Below are 16,648 nucleotides of genomic sequence, written 5' to 3'. Positions count from 1 at the left end.
TAAAGATCATATGAGGCACAATATTTTTTTCTGGCTGTTTTTAAGATTTTCTCTATTATTGGTTTTGAGCAATTAGATCATGGTATGTCTTGGTGTAGTTATGTATCTTCATGTTTCTTTTGCTTGGAGTTGAGGTTTTTGGATCTGTAGTTTATAATTTTCATCAAATTTGGCAATTTTTCGGCCATTATTTTTTCAAATTTAATGTCCTTGTCTGCTAATGCTACTGTCTTGTCAGTTTGAGGTTAGTTTTCATTGATTGAGTTCTCTAATTATGTATCATTCATGTATGTCTTTTAATTTTGATTGAATGTGAGACACTGTGAATTTTACATTATTTGGCGCTGGATATTTTTGAATTTCTATAAATATTTTTGAGATTTGTTTAGCTGAAACACAGTTAAGTTACTTGGGAAAAGTTTGATCCTTTCAGATCTTTCTTTTAAAATTTGTTAGGCAAGACTAAAACAGTGCTCAGTCTAGTATGGATTATCCCCTAACTAGTAAAGCGAGATCCTTCTGAGTACTCCACGTGATGGCCGTGAATCTTGAGGTTTCCCAATCTGGTTGGTAGGAACAGGTACCAGATACCCAGCCTATATGAGCACCTGGCACTGTCACCTCTAATCCTTTCAGATGGTTCTTTCCTGGTCTCAGGTAGGTTCCTCACATGTACACGCTGCTCATTATTCAGCTGATCTCTGTGGATAACTGTGGATCTCTGGAGTTCTCTCTCCATGCAGTGCTCTCCTCTCTAGTACTCTCTCCTGGGCACTGGGCACTGTAGCTACTTTGATCTCCCTGGACTCTCAGTTCCATCTCCTCATCTCAGGAAGTCTGCCAGGCTCCACCTGGATTCTACCTCCCTATGCTGTAGCCTGGAAATTAACCCAAAGCAATAAGCTGGGGCAATCATAGGTCTGACTGTGTTTGTTTTCTTTTTTTGTTGCCTGAAGTCCAGTTTCTTGCAAACTGTGGTTTCATATATTTTGCCTCTTTTTTGGTTGTTTCATGCAACAGTGTAAATCTAGTCCCTATTATTCCATATTGTCCAGAAGCATAAGTCTGAAGTATAGGATTTTAATTTGGGGTAGAAACTAATTTCAAGAGAAGCATGTGAAAGCGATTTCAAACATTAGTAGAGGATTGGTTAAGTTATGATGTATCCATAAAATAGAATATTATTCAGCTGATTGAAAAAAATGGAGTACAGTTATATGTTTTAGCGTGGAAAACTGTCTAAGGTATTTAGTGAAAATATCAAATTCATCCTTTTATTTCATCGTTCAAGAAATATTTATTGAGCTTCTATTTTATAGCAGCCACCATGTTAGGCATTTGGGATCCGATAATAAGCAAGAGAAACATTGCTCTGATTTTAAAAGCTTGCTGATTTAAATTCTAGTGTGTGGGTGGGAGTGGAGTAGAAGATAAACAAATAATTAGGTTATTGTTTATAATGATAAATTCTATGATGGAAATATGTAGGATGATATTCTAAAGTGAATGGGTAAAATAAGACACTAGGATGTATTGTACAACACAGGGAGTGTAGCCAATATTTTTAAATAACTGTAAATGGAGTATAACCTTTAAAAATTGTGAATCACTACATTATATACCTGTAACTTATATAATACTGTACGTCAACCATATGTCAGGAAAACAAATAAATAAAGTGAATGGAATAGGGATCTACTTCAGATAAAATGATCAGAGAAAATCTCTATGAGGAAATGACTTGACCTGAGACATGAAGGATAAGGAGCCAGTCAACAAAACAATATCCCAGGCAGACGGAACAGCAAATGCAAAGTGCCCAAAAAAGGAAAGAACTGGGTATGTTTGAGAAGCTGAAAAAAAGGGAGAAAGGAAGAGCAAGGTTAGCAAGGACAAGAGCAGTCAGAGGTTGTAGAAATTTTCAGGAACCAGACCATTCAGCATTGTAGGCCTTGCTTAGGAGTTTGGATTTTATTCTGAGTTGCAGAAAAGTGAAGGGTAGTATCCATTTATGTAATACTGCAAAATGATATTCCTATAGATGCATATAAGATTTCCAGAAAGATATATAGACATGATTGATTAACCATGGTTACCTCTGAAGAGTAGAAATAGGGACTAAGGGAATAGGGCAGAAAGGGTTTTCTTTATACCTCTCATTACTGAATATTTTACCTTGGACATATATTACTTTTTAAATTGAATAAAGTAGTGGATTTATATTTTTTAAAGAGATCTTATAAATTATTTTTAAAACACTGTTCAAAAATATGAACCAGAAGTTCACAAAGGAGAAATGCCAGTAAGCCCATGAAAAGATACTCAGCCCTACTGGAGAGCAGAAAAAAAAATGCAGTTTAGATTTTTATCTCCCAGATATTGACAAAAACAAAAAATACAGATAGTATTTAGTTTCCTTGAGGGTGTAGGCAAACAGATGCTCTTGCTTCTGGTATGAACGTGTATTGATCTAGACTTTCAGTTTGACAACATATTTCAAAAACTCTGAAAAGTATATATCTTAGGACTCAGTAAGTTTTTTCTAGAAATTTATCCTAAGGAAGTAAATATTTTTAAAAATTTAAGTCCAAAGATACAGATACAAGGTCATCATTCATCATTTATAGCATTTTTTATAATAGTGAATAACTGGGCCCTATTAATAGCCATCAGTAGAAGATTGATTATTTAAATTATGATATATTCTGTTGAATGTTCTATAGCCATTAAAATTTATGATGTAGGTATATATTTATTGACATATCAGGATGTTTACAGAGCAAAACATGTAGGTTAGAACATTATGTATATAATGAGATTTACTTTTTTTTTAATTTATAGGTTTAAGTGTGTATGTGTGTACATATAGAATGCCTGGAAGGGTTTAGACAAAAATATTAATAATAATTTTTGCTGTGTATTAGGGCTTTTAAATTTTTTATATTTTAGTTTTTCTAAAGATTAGTCACAAAATTACATTAATTTTCCAATGAGCAAGAGAATCTAAAAGGAAAAAAAGGAGAAAATGGAGAGTATTAAGTAATCTAGAAAAGTTTCCTAAAATATTTATGCATATAACTTGATAAGTAATAAAAGAATATAATTATAGTATTGGTTTGATCTGGAGTAACTGATCTTTATAATGCTTTTCAATTTTTTAGGACTAGAAGAAATTGCAAAAGAAAGAGAAAAACTAAAAAAGGCAGAAAGTATCCAGATCAAAGAAGAAATATTTGAAACTTCTGAGGACACTTTAAATTGTTCAAATCCGGTTCATTGTGAGCAAAAGGAAGATACTAAAGAAAAAGATAACACAAATCTGTTTCTTCAGAAACCTGGTTCATTTTCAAAATTAAGCAAGCTTTTAGAAGTAGCTAAGATGCCTCCTGAGTCAGATGTAATAACCCCCAAGCCAAACAGTAGTGCAAATGGGTGCACATTGTCTTATCAAAACAGTGGAAAACATTCATTGGGCAGCATTCAATCAACACCAACACAAAGCAGCGTGGAAAAGACAGACTCTAATAATCTGTTCAATACCAGTTCAGGTGGTCCAGGGAAGTTCTATAGTCCTCTCCCCAATGACCAGTTGTTAAAAACACTGACTGAAAAGAATAGACAGTGGTTTAGCCTTTTGCCAAGGACACCTTGTGATGACACATCACTTACCCATGCAGGTCTGTCAACTGCTTCTTTAGTGACTCCTCAGTCTCAGCCACCATCTAAGTCACCTTCGCCTGCCCCAGCTCCTCTTCTTGGATCATCTTCTGCTCAGAATCCTGTTGGCCTAAATCCATTTGCTTTATCACCTCTTCAGGTTAGTGCGGCTAATTGTAACTCATTTTTATGTTGCTTTATTTAATCTTTGACCCTGTAAAGATTTTCTCTCTAGGGAAATCAGTTGAATATTTATAATATTATCTCCACCATGGTTTGAAAATTGAAGAGTCAGAATTGCTATCACCAAGCTTCATCAGAACTACTGATGTCTAAGTCAAAGCCCTCTTTAAATACTTTTTAACTTATTACTGTTGCATTATATCTAAAAAGAAATTACTTGGGGAGCAAATGAAACGATGTATTACTGTTGTATTTAGTTTGCCTCTAATTGTGATAAGTGAAAGAATATTTTTTCTGAATTTTATAAACAATTTCTGGTTCTAAACACCTTTCCTAACTTCTTAGATTGTTCTACTTTTAAAATGTTTCGGTTTTTTTTTTGCAGATGAAAAGTGGAGTATCTATGATGGGACTCCAGTTTTGTGGGTGGCCCACCAGTGTGCTTACTTCTAGTAATCCATTTACATCACCTTTACCTAGTCTGGGATCAGGGTTAGGATTATCAGAAGGAAATAGTAATTCATTCTTGACTCCTAATGTTGCTTCAAGTAAAAATGAATCTCCAGTACCACAGAATGAAAGAGTCTCTTCAACTCAACCTGTTGCTGTTGAAGTAGCAAAACCAGTAGATTTTCCTAATCCAAAACCTATTCCAGAAGGTAGGTACATTGAGATGGTTTATAGCCACTTACTTACTTTATTTTATTGTTATAGATTCCTGCATTATAACCGAATCTTTGATGGTTTTCTACATAGTTATATGTCTTCTGATTTGCATTGTGCCATTAATTTATATTCAAAATATTTGTAAAAAGATCTACATATTTATCTTAACTTAGAAATGCAGTTTGGTTGGTGGAGAATTATTGACCCAGAGGACCTAAAAGCTTTGCTCAAAGTGCTGCATCTCAGAGGAATAAGAGAAAAGGCATTACAAAAACAAATTCAGAAACACTTGGATTATATTACTCAAGCTTGCATCAAGAATAAGGATGGTATGTACCTAAAAGAGACTTCTGCTCTCTTGCTTAGTTATAAGAATTAGTTCTTTTATCTTAAAACATATTTTAGTATATCCTAATTCGTAATTTATTACTAATGGGCTTTTTTTTTTCTATTTTGTTCAACAAACAGTAACTCTTTACATTTCTTAAATAAGTATTACTTTCTTATAATTTCTCACAACCTGCAGACATATTGTTTTTTGGGGGGGTTTTGGGTTTTTTTTTGCAGTATGCGGGCCTCTCCCTGCCGTGGCCTCTCCCGTTGCGGAGCACAGGCTCCGGACGTGCAGGCCCAGCGGCCATGGCTCACGGGCCCAGCCGCTCCGCGGCATGTGGGATCTTCCCGGACCAGGGCACGAACCGTGTCCCCTGCATCGGCAAGCGGACTCTCAACCACTGCGCCACCAGGGAAGCCCAGACATATTGCTTTGTTTCTTAAAAAAGAATATTCCTACTTTTAAGAGTAATCTGCCTGTGTATGCACAAGTACATCTGTGTGTGTTAAGTTACACGTATATGTTATCCCTGGAAACTTATTCACTTTTTAGAAGAAATCATTGAGGGATAAAGTGGATTTTAAAATTAATTTCTTTTCAAATATAGTTGCTATTATTGAATTAAATGAACATGAAGAAAACCAGGTAACTCGAGATATTGTGGAGAACTGGTCAGTAGAAGAACAAGCAATGGAAATGGATTTGAGTATTCTTCAACAGGTAGAAGATCTAGAAAGGAGAGTTGCATCAGCAAGTTTGCAAGTGAAGGTAAAATTGATTGGAATGAAATCTGTTTTTAGGATGATGGAAGGTAACTATTATTTGTTGTATACCTGGTATGTGCCAGTTGCTCTGCTAAATGTTTTCACTTTATTTCATTTAATTCTCAAAATGATCCTGAATTAATTTCCCCCATCTTACAGGTAAGGAACAAGACTCAAAGTAAGTAACCTGCCAGTGGTCATATAGTAAGCTAAGTGTGTATTCATCCAAGTCTGTCTGACTCCAGAACTTGTGTTCTTTTTAACAAATCTTGCTGCCTCCTTAATGGTATTCAAAAGTGTCATTTCTAGTTTTTCCCATGATAAATATAATGCTCTATCAAATTCCTACTATACTGTTTCATATAGAGGCATCTCCTTGCATCAAGCCATGTTGTATGTCAAAATTTCACTCTATATAATTTAAAATTGGAGAATATAGATATATCCAAATATACACTGTATCATTATACACATACCCCCACACCCTACATATATATGTAAATTTTAAATTTATTTATCTACTGGGCATTACCCTGTCACAAGCATTATCATGATCAGACTGGCTTCCAATGGACAGACAAAAGGAAAGCTTTACCTTAGTGCAAGTATTTTTAGTTTTGGTAGGAGGGGTATAAAGTCTTCTCAGCTGATAATAAGGTGATGTCTCTGAGAATAAATGGATGGATGATGAATAAGTGTGAGATACCTGAAAAGGTTTAGAAAATGTAGTATCCATGTAATTTGATTTGCTATTTTATGTTTTATTCAGAATGAGAAACTTATGCCATAATAGTATCCTATGGCATTTGGAAACTTTTGAAGTTCTCCAAAAAATGTCACTTTCCAGAGCTAATAACATATCCCTTTCTTGCCGCAAACATAATTACCAACTTTGGGAAGCAAAATTTATCATTAGTTGACTCTATTTTGCTAGTAAACTATATCTTCCTCCTAGTACTATAATACAGTATAAAAATGCCTCATTTATTTGGCATCTTCAAAAAATGAAGTCTTCCACACAAGTTAATTTTCTAGAGAAATGAAAATTATTCCATTTAGCACCAAATTTTTAACATGTTTGTCAGATCGCTTATGATATGCATTACACTGCCTTCTTAAATTGAGAATAATGAGTTTGATTTAAATTATCTTGGTGACACAGAATCATTAGTGAAAAGACCAATTTATTAGATAATGATTCCCTCAGGAAATGTGAAGAGGTTTTGCCCCTACATTAAATGGTCCTAGTGTGCTTTGCTTTTAAACGACTGTGTCTGCTTTCTACAGTCTGGTTCTGTCTTCTCTCATGGTCAGTTGCTACTACTTGCTGGTTTAAATTTGATTGGTTCTACTGGCCCAATTTTCCCCCAAATTCCTCCACCTAATTTGCCAGTTCTAACTGGCTATTGGTTGGGAAAGCATATCACCAAGCTTTTTTTTTTTTTTAAGATTTAACTTTATTTATTTTTGGCTGAGTTGGGTCTTCGTTGCTGCGCGCAGGCTTCTCATTGCGGTGGCTTCTCTTGTTGCAGAGCACAGGCTTTAGGTGCATGGACTTCAGTAGTTGTGGCGCACAGGCTTAGTAGTTGTGGCACATAGGCTTAGTTGCTCTGCAGCATGTGGGATCTTCCCGGACCAGGGCTCGAACCCATGTCCCCTGCATTGGCTGTTGGATTCTTATCCACTGTGCCACCAGGGAAGTCCCAAGCTTTTTTAAGTTAAGTATAAAGTCAGGGTGTGGGCCTGAAACATTTTCCTGGAGCTATACTCATATTTTCCTGGATTAACCTTATCACATTACTGGCTGCTTAGACATTCTTGGCTGTGTTCTAAGTATATAAGAAAAGTAGAATTTGTTTTTTAAGTGAAATGTTTTAATATTCTGTTATTAAGGTATTACTAAATTATTCTGTATTATTCTGAAAAAAATGAATTATATTATTCTTGAAGAGTCTAAAAACACAAATGATGAAAATAACCACAAGACGTTATTTTAATATCTATAGAAGATTTAATGTGGTTTTTTTTTAAGAAAATAGTTATATGTTTAACGTGGGGAACTAGCCATCGTGAAGACACATCACACAGGTGGCCTGTGGGACTGATTAGGTGCATTCATTTATATTTTTAATATTGCTTATAATTTGGACATTCTTTATTATTTTATAGGAAAATCTGCAAGTCTCTTGTCCTAGTTCTGTTGCTGAGAGTATATAAAAAACCTAATTACTCTTCCAGCTCCTCTAAAGATAACTCCTGTGTCTCTTTCTAAGTTTTCTCTTTTACAAGCTAATTAATTCCTTCAACCATTAGTCCTGTGAAATAGTTTCCATGTACACAATTCTCTTCTGTATAAACACCAGTGTTAATATCCTTCTTAAAATGTTGTATCCATAACTGTACATAGCACTGTCTGAATGTGTTCATGGGACTTTTACTTTCCTTAATCCAGCACTATACTTCCATTAATGCTGTTTGAATTTTGTACTAGCTTTTTAGCATCCACATCATATTCTTGTTTCACTGAGTATACGTTATGAAAAAACAACTTTGGCCCTCTTTCAAAGAGCTTTTAAGTGAGTTCTATCACATATAGTATTCAATATTTCTGTGATTAGTTGCTTAAACTTCGAACCTAAAATTTACATTTATCATTGTTTTATTTTTATTAATTTCATGTGGGTACATTTTTCAGCATATGGAACTATTTTTATCTTAGTCCTGTTATACAGAATATTAAATTTTCTTCCTAGTTTTAAATCATCTGCAGATTTAATAACAATCAACCAAGTTACTCATAAGTGTATTAACAGGACAAACCAAGTACAGAGCCTTTTGGACATTGGCACTGGGGACCTTTTCTGAGGTGACACGAGTTCTGTCAATCACCATTTTTTGGAAGCAGTTTTCAGCACTCTAGATTTCTTTACTCTAGTCTTCATTTTTTGTCTTGTCATTTGCCTTGCAGACATCAAGATATGCTATGTTTACAGGGTTCTCTTGATTTAGCAATGTAGTACCCTTTTCAAAATATGGGAATGAGGTTCATTTGACATGACTTGTACCTAATGCACTTACATGTACTATTCATAATTCCATCCTTACTTCACAAATATAAATGTTCTACTGAACTAAAGAAGAGGAATTGATCCTAATATACAAGATAAAATAATTATCTCTAAAGAGGTTTAATAAAAAGGATAATGTTCATTCTGTTTTTCATTTAATATGCATTTACTAAGCCCCTATTCCACATCAGACAGTAGGCACCACAAAATTGGATAAAATGTGGTTTCTGCTGTCAGAAAGCTTGTCATCTAATAGGGAGATAAGTCATATATACATCTCCACAGAATCTGTTAACTGATCATAGAGGAGTACAGAGTCATACATGAATTTAGAAAAAGAATACATAACTTCTGATGCAGACATGAGAGAGATCAGGGAACATTTCACGTAGCAATTGAGATGGAACTTGAGAAGGTGACTCAGCTTTTGACAAGGAATGCCATACTAGGAAGAGGGAACAGCCTGAGCAAAGCACCAGGATCCAGAAGTTTAGGGCATGTTTGTGGAGTTGCAAGTTGTGGAATTTGCAGTGTAGGATGTGTGAACGGGAACATGAGAGGAAGAGGCAGAATGAGGTACTTGAATGTCATGATAAAAATAGGGACTTTGTTAAACAGGAGGGAAACTTTGAAGGATTTTGAGGTAGAAGATCAATAAAAGCAAGCTGAGTTATAAGATCATTCACTTATTCAATCAACATGTGTGCATTGAGTGTCTACTATTCACTTTCACTGTGCTGGAGAGAAAATGAGTAAAAGCAGACGTGGTCCCTGCCATCATGGAATTTAGAGGTAAAAAGATGTGAATCAAATAATCACAATAGTAGAAAATTGTGAGTACCACAATTTTTGGCGTATCATATGGTCCTTTGTGGGCTTGTAATATGGAGACTTACCTGCTAAAGGAGGTCAGAGAAGGATTCCCTGAGGACTTTTAAAATGAGAGCTGCAGGATGAGTGGAGTTAACTAGGTTAAGAGCAACAGGGAAAGGCTCTACAGACAAATATAACAGCTCACGCAAACTCCTATGGCTGAAGGAAAAATGGTAAGTATTGTACAGACCCCTGTACGGAGGAGTGGTAGAAGGAATGGAAATGGAAAGGAAGAGCTAAATTCAGAGACCACTGAGAGATTTCTGTTGAAATGAATAAACATGTAGTCTAAAGTCTCTCGGAATACTTTGCTGATTTTTGTTATACCTTTCATAATATCAAAAGTTATTAAATTTTCTTCTTTAAACGTCTCACAACTGTTTCTTTTAATTTTTTATTCTTGTTTCTACCTAGCATTAGGAAACACAAGATAAAAACTTTTAGTAAAGATCCTTAAGATCTGCTGGTGTCTGCTGCTGTATTTTAAGTAAAGGTAATTCACCCAGCAGGCATTTTAAGAGGAAACCATAATAACATTATTCTTTTGATATATAGGGTTGGATGTGTCCAGAGCCTGCATCAGAAAGGGAGGACTTGGTATATTTTGAACATAAGTCATTTTCTAAATTGTGCAAGGAGCATGATGGAGAATTTACTGGCGAAGAAGAAAGCAGTGCACATGCACTGGAACGGAAGAGTGACAACCCCCTAGATATAGCTGTAACCAGGCTGGCTGATTTGGAGCGGAACATTGAAAGAAGGTATCTGAAGAGCCCCTTAAGTACCACCATTCAGATCAAACTGGATAATGTGGGCACAGTTACTGTCCCTGCTCCTGCACCATCCATTAGTGGTGATGGTGACGGGTAGGTTATTGAGATTAACTTGAAAAATTATTGTGCTTCTTTGCTAATTGGAGCCTATTTTCTATTGCCTGTTATCTATGTATCTTCTTGTATGTCTGTGATCCATATGGATCATGCTATTTGCATGGTGCTTTGTAAAAACATTTTTTTTTGTTGTTATGTGCGTTGATAATCCTGCACATAAATCCTGTTATGTGCGTTGATAATCCTGCAAATCTTACATTTACCTGGTTGTGACTAAGCTTTGAGGCACGTAGCCACAGTCTGTGCACTACATCAAATTTAGTTGCTTAAACCTTATACTTATTGGCTGTTACATGTTTTTGTCATTGCTTGGCTTTCAGTGTGATGATTGTTTCACATTCAGTAACCATAAATGTGGACGTGACCTACTTAATTTTTCTATATTTCAATGCAGAATTGAAGAGGATATTGCTCCAGGGCTCAGGGTATGGAGAAGGGCATTATCAGAAGCTCGCAGTGCTGCACAGGTAGCTCTGTGCATTCAGCAGTTACAGAAATCAGTAGCATGGGAAAAATCAATTATGAAAGTTGTAAGTGTTTTTATTTAAGAAATACTATAATTTACTTTGTCCTGTTTTTTCCAATCTTCAGATATTTCTTAATTATGCATTACTTATTGTCAAAATAATGTATGCTGTACTTGAGAATTTCCTTAATTCTTAAATACTGTATAGTTTGATACTTTCCTCCTTATTTTGAGCTTTTTGAAGGAACCTACCAAATGTTATCTTTCGTTTTTTAAAATCTTGTTTTTCTCTCCTTTGAATATTGTTTATAACTCTGACTGAAGTTGTCTTCTCCATTCTGTCAACATAATAGTTGTTAATCGGAATGTTTTGAAGGCCCTTTCAATCTTGTAAACACTCCAGTTGCTAACATTACCTGCTAAGTACATTCACTTCATTTCTAAAATATCTTTATATTTGTATGAATTTTCTTTTCTTAATGCCAGAAATACTTAGCTAAGTAAATAGAGAATAAGCAGAGAGCTCTTCCTTTATGCACCGATATCATGTTTTGGGTTGGCCAAAAAATTGCCTTCGGTTTTTAAGTAAAAATAAAAGATACATTTTTCATTTTCACCAAGAACTTGAACAGCGTATTCACCCTTTTGTTCCACTACCTTCTGCCATTTTTCAGGCAACTTCATAATTCCATCTTCCCAAAACTTTATATCTTTTTGAGCAAAGAACTGATCCAGGTGCCTTTTACAGTCTCCCAGGGAATTAAAATTTTTTCCATTAAGAGAATTTTGTACAGCCTAAATAAATGGAAATCCAAAGGTGTAATGTCTGGTGAATAAGCTGGATGAATCAGAGCTTCCCAGCTAAGCTGTAACAGTTTTTGCCTGGTCATCAAAGAAACATGAGGTCTTGCATTATCCTGATGGAAGATTATGCGTTTTCTGTTGGCTAATTCTGGACACTTTTTGTTGAGTGCTGCTTTCAGTTGGTCTAATTGGGAGCAGTACTTGTTGGAATTAATCGTTTGGTTTTCTGGAAGGAGCTCATAATAGAGGACTCTCTTCCAGTCCCACCATATACCGGCCTTTGGTGTGGTTGGTGGTGTTTCATTTTGCTTGCCCCACGATCTCTTCCATTGCACATTATTGTACAGTATCCACTTTTCATCACCCGTCACAATTTGTTTTAAAAATGGAACATTTTTATTATGTTTAAGCAGAGAATCGCATGAAGAAATACGGTCAGGAAGGGTTTTTTTGCTTAATTTATGTGGAACCCAAACATCAAAGCGATTCACATAACCAAGCTGGTGTAAATGATTTTCAGTGCTTGATTTGGATATTTTGAGTATGTTGGCTATCTCCCGCATGGTATAATGTTGATTGTTCTCAATTAATGTCTTGATTTGATCGCTGTCAACTTCAACTGGTCTACCCATGGAGCATCATCCAGTGAGAAATTTCCAGCATGAAACTTCGCAGACCACTTTTGATGTGTTCAATCAGTCACAGCACCTTCATACACTGCACAAATCTTTTTTTGCTTTTCGGTTGCGTTTTTACCTTTCTTGAAATAATAAAGCATAATATGCCGAAAATGTTGCCTTTTTTCTTCCATCTTCAGTATTAAAATGGCTACACAAAGATTGACCAATTTTGATGTCTTTTTTTAAATGCACGCTGATATGATAGGTGTCACATACAATCTGACAGAATTGTTTTGAATGAACTTATAGACAACTAAGTGTTACTAGAGCCATCTTGCGGAAAAAAAGTGAACGAACCTTTTGGCCAACCCAATATTTGGATATAGTTGGCATTGAGTAGATCTTTTAGTCTTTCCTCTAACAGTTAAAAATGTTTTTTCACCTTCTTTGTTCAAGCCCAGTTAGTTATCATGTAGTGGCCTCTACTTTGTACTAGGCAACAAATGCTATATGTTCAAAATAAAAGCTATATTTCTTATATTTTCCAGAGAGAGATTTATTTTTAAATCATGTATGTGTCCCTTTTGCCTCTTTTGTATCGTATACAGAAATATCTATTATATGTAGACTTTTATGAATTACTTTAACAGCTGCTTTTGAATTACAGGTTAGCTTTAAAATTCAAACATTTGAGATTTGTTTTCATGAATGACTAAGGGTAAAATTCCTATTTTAAATAATCTTCCCCAAAGAAAAGAAGTGATTCTTAAATAATTTAGCATTCTCTCCTTCCTTTTTACCTCTATACTTAGACTACTCAAGACTTTATTCATTCTATGCAAATAAATTTGCTTTCTTCTATGTTTTTTTTCACTTCTTTCTAAAATGTCCATGGAATAATGAATCTGCAGTTTTCACAATATGCTCAAATTTAGGTCTTTCCCTATATAGATTAGAATTTACTATAAGTTTTAAGGCATTGTTCAGGTCATCTGGTAGCATTTTTACCAGGTAAAAATAATTTTTCTTATAAAAATTATTAAAACCAGTTTTAATGTCACCTTAGACAAATATATTTGGTGAAATGTAGGCTATAATGATCCAAAAAGATTCAATTCCTATATCAGAATGAAATTTGTACAGTTACTTTTCTCATCTACACCAAAACAATCATCGCAATATAGGCAGTTTTGTTATAACCTATACACAGAAACCCAAAACTTGTACCAAAATCTACCTTTATATTAGTATACTTATTTTCTGCAATCTAAAGCTTTATTTCAGGTTTTACAAACTTCTTTTCCATTGTTATTAATAAATTAATATACATTCATTATTTAACTCCCCCTCTTAATTTTTATTTCTTTTTTTAATGTTTAATAATACATTATTTGCTATAAAACTACTTTGAAAAGAAGGCAGAGTTTCTTATTCAAATATTAATGAGCACTTTGTAACCTTTAATTAGAAATGTAACAAAACCTATAATAAACCTCATAAGAAGTCCTAAAAAAAAAATGTTAAAGTGCTCAATATCTTTAGAAATATCCCATGGTTACTAGGAAAGAAGGAGCTGCCATGATTTGCCTCCAGATACTTCTCAGCCCACAATATGTTTTCTGTTGTTAAGCAATCGGCAACATCCACTGTTTTTTTTTTTTACTGTGGTAGCAAAGGAGTTAAAACCAAATATTACTACATTTGCTCTAACATATTGTGAGCTATTACTGTGGATTTTCAAAAATGTTATGAACTTGATACCTGCCACCCTTTCTTAATAAGTATCAGAAAATAATTTTATTTTTAAATCATAAATGTGAGATGTAAGACAGGCTTCTCAGTATTTTTAGCTATTGTAGAAAACAATGAGAATTTACTTAATGTTCGTGAATCTGATTTTTAAATTTTATTGTTATAGGGATTGAAATATAACCTTCGAAATGTTACTTCTCAATGAGTAGTTTTATAATAGTTTTAAAGAAATAACTCAAATTTTGAGAAATAAATTTATAATAAATATATATTTTATAAATAAAATATAAGTACCATATTAAGGTATTTAGTGAGGTGGTTATCAGGAAAGGTCATAAAATAAATTCTTACTGTTGGGATATTAAACTCTACTGCTTTTTCTCTTAGTACACATGCCAGTTTTAGTATTACATGTATATTACATATATTTGATAGATATTTGTTAAGGTGAATAACATGTATCTGCTGTTTTGATAAGATTCTTAAGCTAACATTGGTGTACGTATTGAGTTATGAAAGACTATTTTAGACATTCCCAGATTAAGATTTAATGTTTTATTGAAATTAAACAAATTAAGTTTGAACAATTAAGCTATTTTGTTTTTAAGATTATATAAATACATAAATTAGTACAAATGATTTATAATTTAAATGTTTTAATTATTTTAATTGAAATATAGTTGATGTACAATATTATATTAGTAATGTTTTCATTTTTTTGAATATTGATTACAGGACATTGTCTACTGTGACTGAAATAAAAACTAAATGTCAAAATATAATGTTAGTGCTTACCATTTTTTAAAGCCATCTTTAAAGTTTTTACCTGTCTGATCTTCCTTCTTTCCCTTTGTGAAACTTGTTATACAGAATATTTGTGCACGGGGAAAAAGAATCTCTTTATAGATTTTAAAGTTCTTAATGGTATTAGAAGTTTTTCAACAGAGAAGAAACAATTTTATTTTTAGTCCTAGAAAATAAATTATGACTTCTAAATTCTTTTATTTAATTTATTGTATCAATTTCTTTTTCCCTTAGAAATCATTTTGTAGGATCCATTTTCTACATTTGTGACACATGTTTGATTTGGGTTGATTTCCAAAGTTTCCTGATTTGGACATAGTCAAAATACAGTGACATCTTATTATTATTATTTCTAATTCTGTTACTAATACAAGTTCCTAATTTTGATCTTAAAAATTACTCTCTTACTTATTTCTTTCTCAGGATATCATGAGGATGCTAAGATAAGCAAACGATGAAATATATTAAAAAATTAAAACACCATGTATTAAAGCTATTCATTGCTTTATGTGCTCTAATGTCATGTTAATTATTTCGTATGTTAATGTGTACATGCTTCTGAAGTGTGTGCAGGCATTCAACCTCTAGCTTTGTTTTTTGCAGTGTACCTGAAATGTGCATTTACCCCAACTGAACTGCTCACCCCATCATGTGGTCCATATCTGTGTAACGAGAGATACATAGATGTGTATGGCTACTGTATATTTGTTAGCAAGTGGAATGTTCATTACTAATATAAATTAGGAATTAATGGTATGTTTAATATCCCAAAAACTATTATTTGTAGCAGAGTGTTAATTTTAAATGATTTTCCATGTATTATAGTACTGCCAGATCTGTCGAAAGGGAGATAATGAAGAACTGCTCCTCCTTTGCGATGGCTGTGACAAAGGCTGTCATACATACTGCCATAGACCCAAGATTACAACTATACCAGATGGGGACTGGTTTTGTCCAGCTTGCATTGCTAAGGTAAGACTGATCTAAAACTAAATTTTTTTATTGAAGTATAGTTGATTTACAATATTGTGTTAGTTTCGGGTATATAGCAGAGTGATTCAGTTATATATATTTTTTCAGATTCTTTTCCATTATACGTTATTAAAAGATTTTGAATAGAGTTCCCTGTGCTCTACAGTAAATCTTTGTTGCTTATCTATTTTATGTGAATCCCATACTCCTAATTTATCCTCCCCACCACCCCCACCACCACCTTTCCCCTTTGGTAACCATAAGTTTGTTTTCTAGGTCTGTGAGTCTATTTCTGTTTTGTATATAGATTCTTTTGTATTATTTTTTAGATTCCACGTATAAGTGATATGATATTTGTCTTTCTCTATCTAACTTACTTCGCTTAGTATGATAATCTCTAGGTCCATCCATGTTGTTGCAAATGACAATATTTCATTCTTTTTTATGGCTGAGTAATAGTCCATTGTATATGTGTACCACATCTTCTTAAACCAATTGTCTGTTGATGGATACTTGGGTTGTTTCCTTGTCTTGGCTATTGTAAATAGGGCTGTTATGAACATTAGGGTGCATGTATCTTTTCAAATTAAGAGTTTGCATCTTTTCTAGGTATATGCCCAGGAGTGGGATTCCTGGATCATATGGCAGCTCTATTTTTAATTTTTTAAGGAACCTTCATACTGCTTTCCATACTGGCCACACCAATTTAATTCCCACCAACAGTGTACTAGGGTTCCCTTTTCTCCACACCCTCTCCAGCACTTATTATTTGTAGACTTTTTGATCATAGCCATT

The 16,648-nt window shown here is 33.9% G+C and overlaps 1 protein-coding gene across 44 annotated transcripts in view; it reads left to right on the top strand.

The window, feature by feature from the left end:
* Nucleotides 1-16,648, top strand: part of BAZ2B (bromodomain adjacent to zinc finger domain 2B) — a 390,894-nt gene that overhangs the window by 362,893 nt on the left and 11,353 nt on the right. For 40 of the 44 annotated variants that reach the window (XM_067026151.1, XM_067026147.1, XM_067026132.1 and 37 more), the window contains 7 exons: nt 3,162-3,817; nt 4,226-4,499; nt 4,680-4,835; nt 5,448-5,608; nt 10,101-10,411; nt 10,830-10,965; nt 15,707-15,853. In XM_067026151.1, coding sequence (XP_066882252.1) covers nt 3,162-3,817; nt 4,226-4,499; nt 4,680-4,835; nt 5,448-5,608; nt 10,101-10,411; nt 10,830-10,965; nt 15,707-15,853 — 1,841 coding nt within the window. The remainder of the gene's footprint in view (nt 1-3,161; nt 3,818-4,225; nt 4,500-4,679; nt 4,836-5,447; nt 5,609-10,100; nt 10,412-10,829; nt 10,966-15,706; nt 15,854-16,648) is intronic. The other 4 variants (XM_059055345.2, XM_067026127.1, XR_010839121.1 and 1 more) reach the window with 3 other exon arrangements.

Source organism: Kogia breviceps, chromosome 2 (assembly GCF_026419965.1).
Source record: "Kogia breviceps isolate mKogBre1 chromosome 2, mKogBre1 haplotype 1, whole genome shotgun sequence".
NCBI classification, from domain to species: Eukaryota; Metazoa; Chordata; class Mammalia; order Artiodactyla; family Physeteridae; genus Kogia; species Kogia breviceps.
The sequence above is the reverse complement of the archived record's forward strand: the minus strand, read 5'-3'. Positions and strand labels throughout refer to the sequence as shown.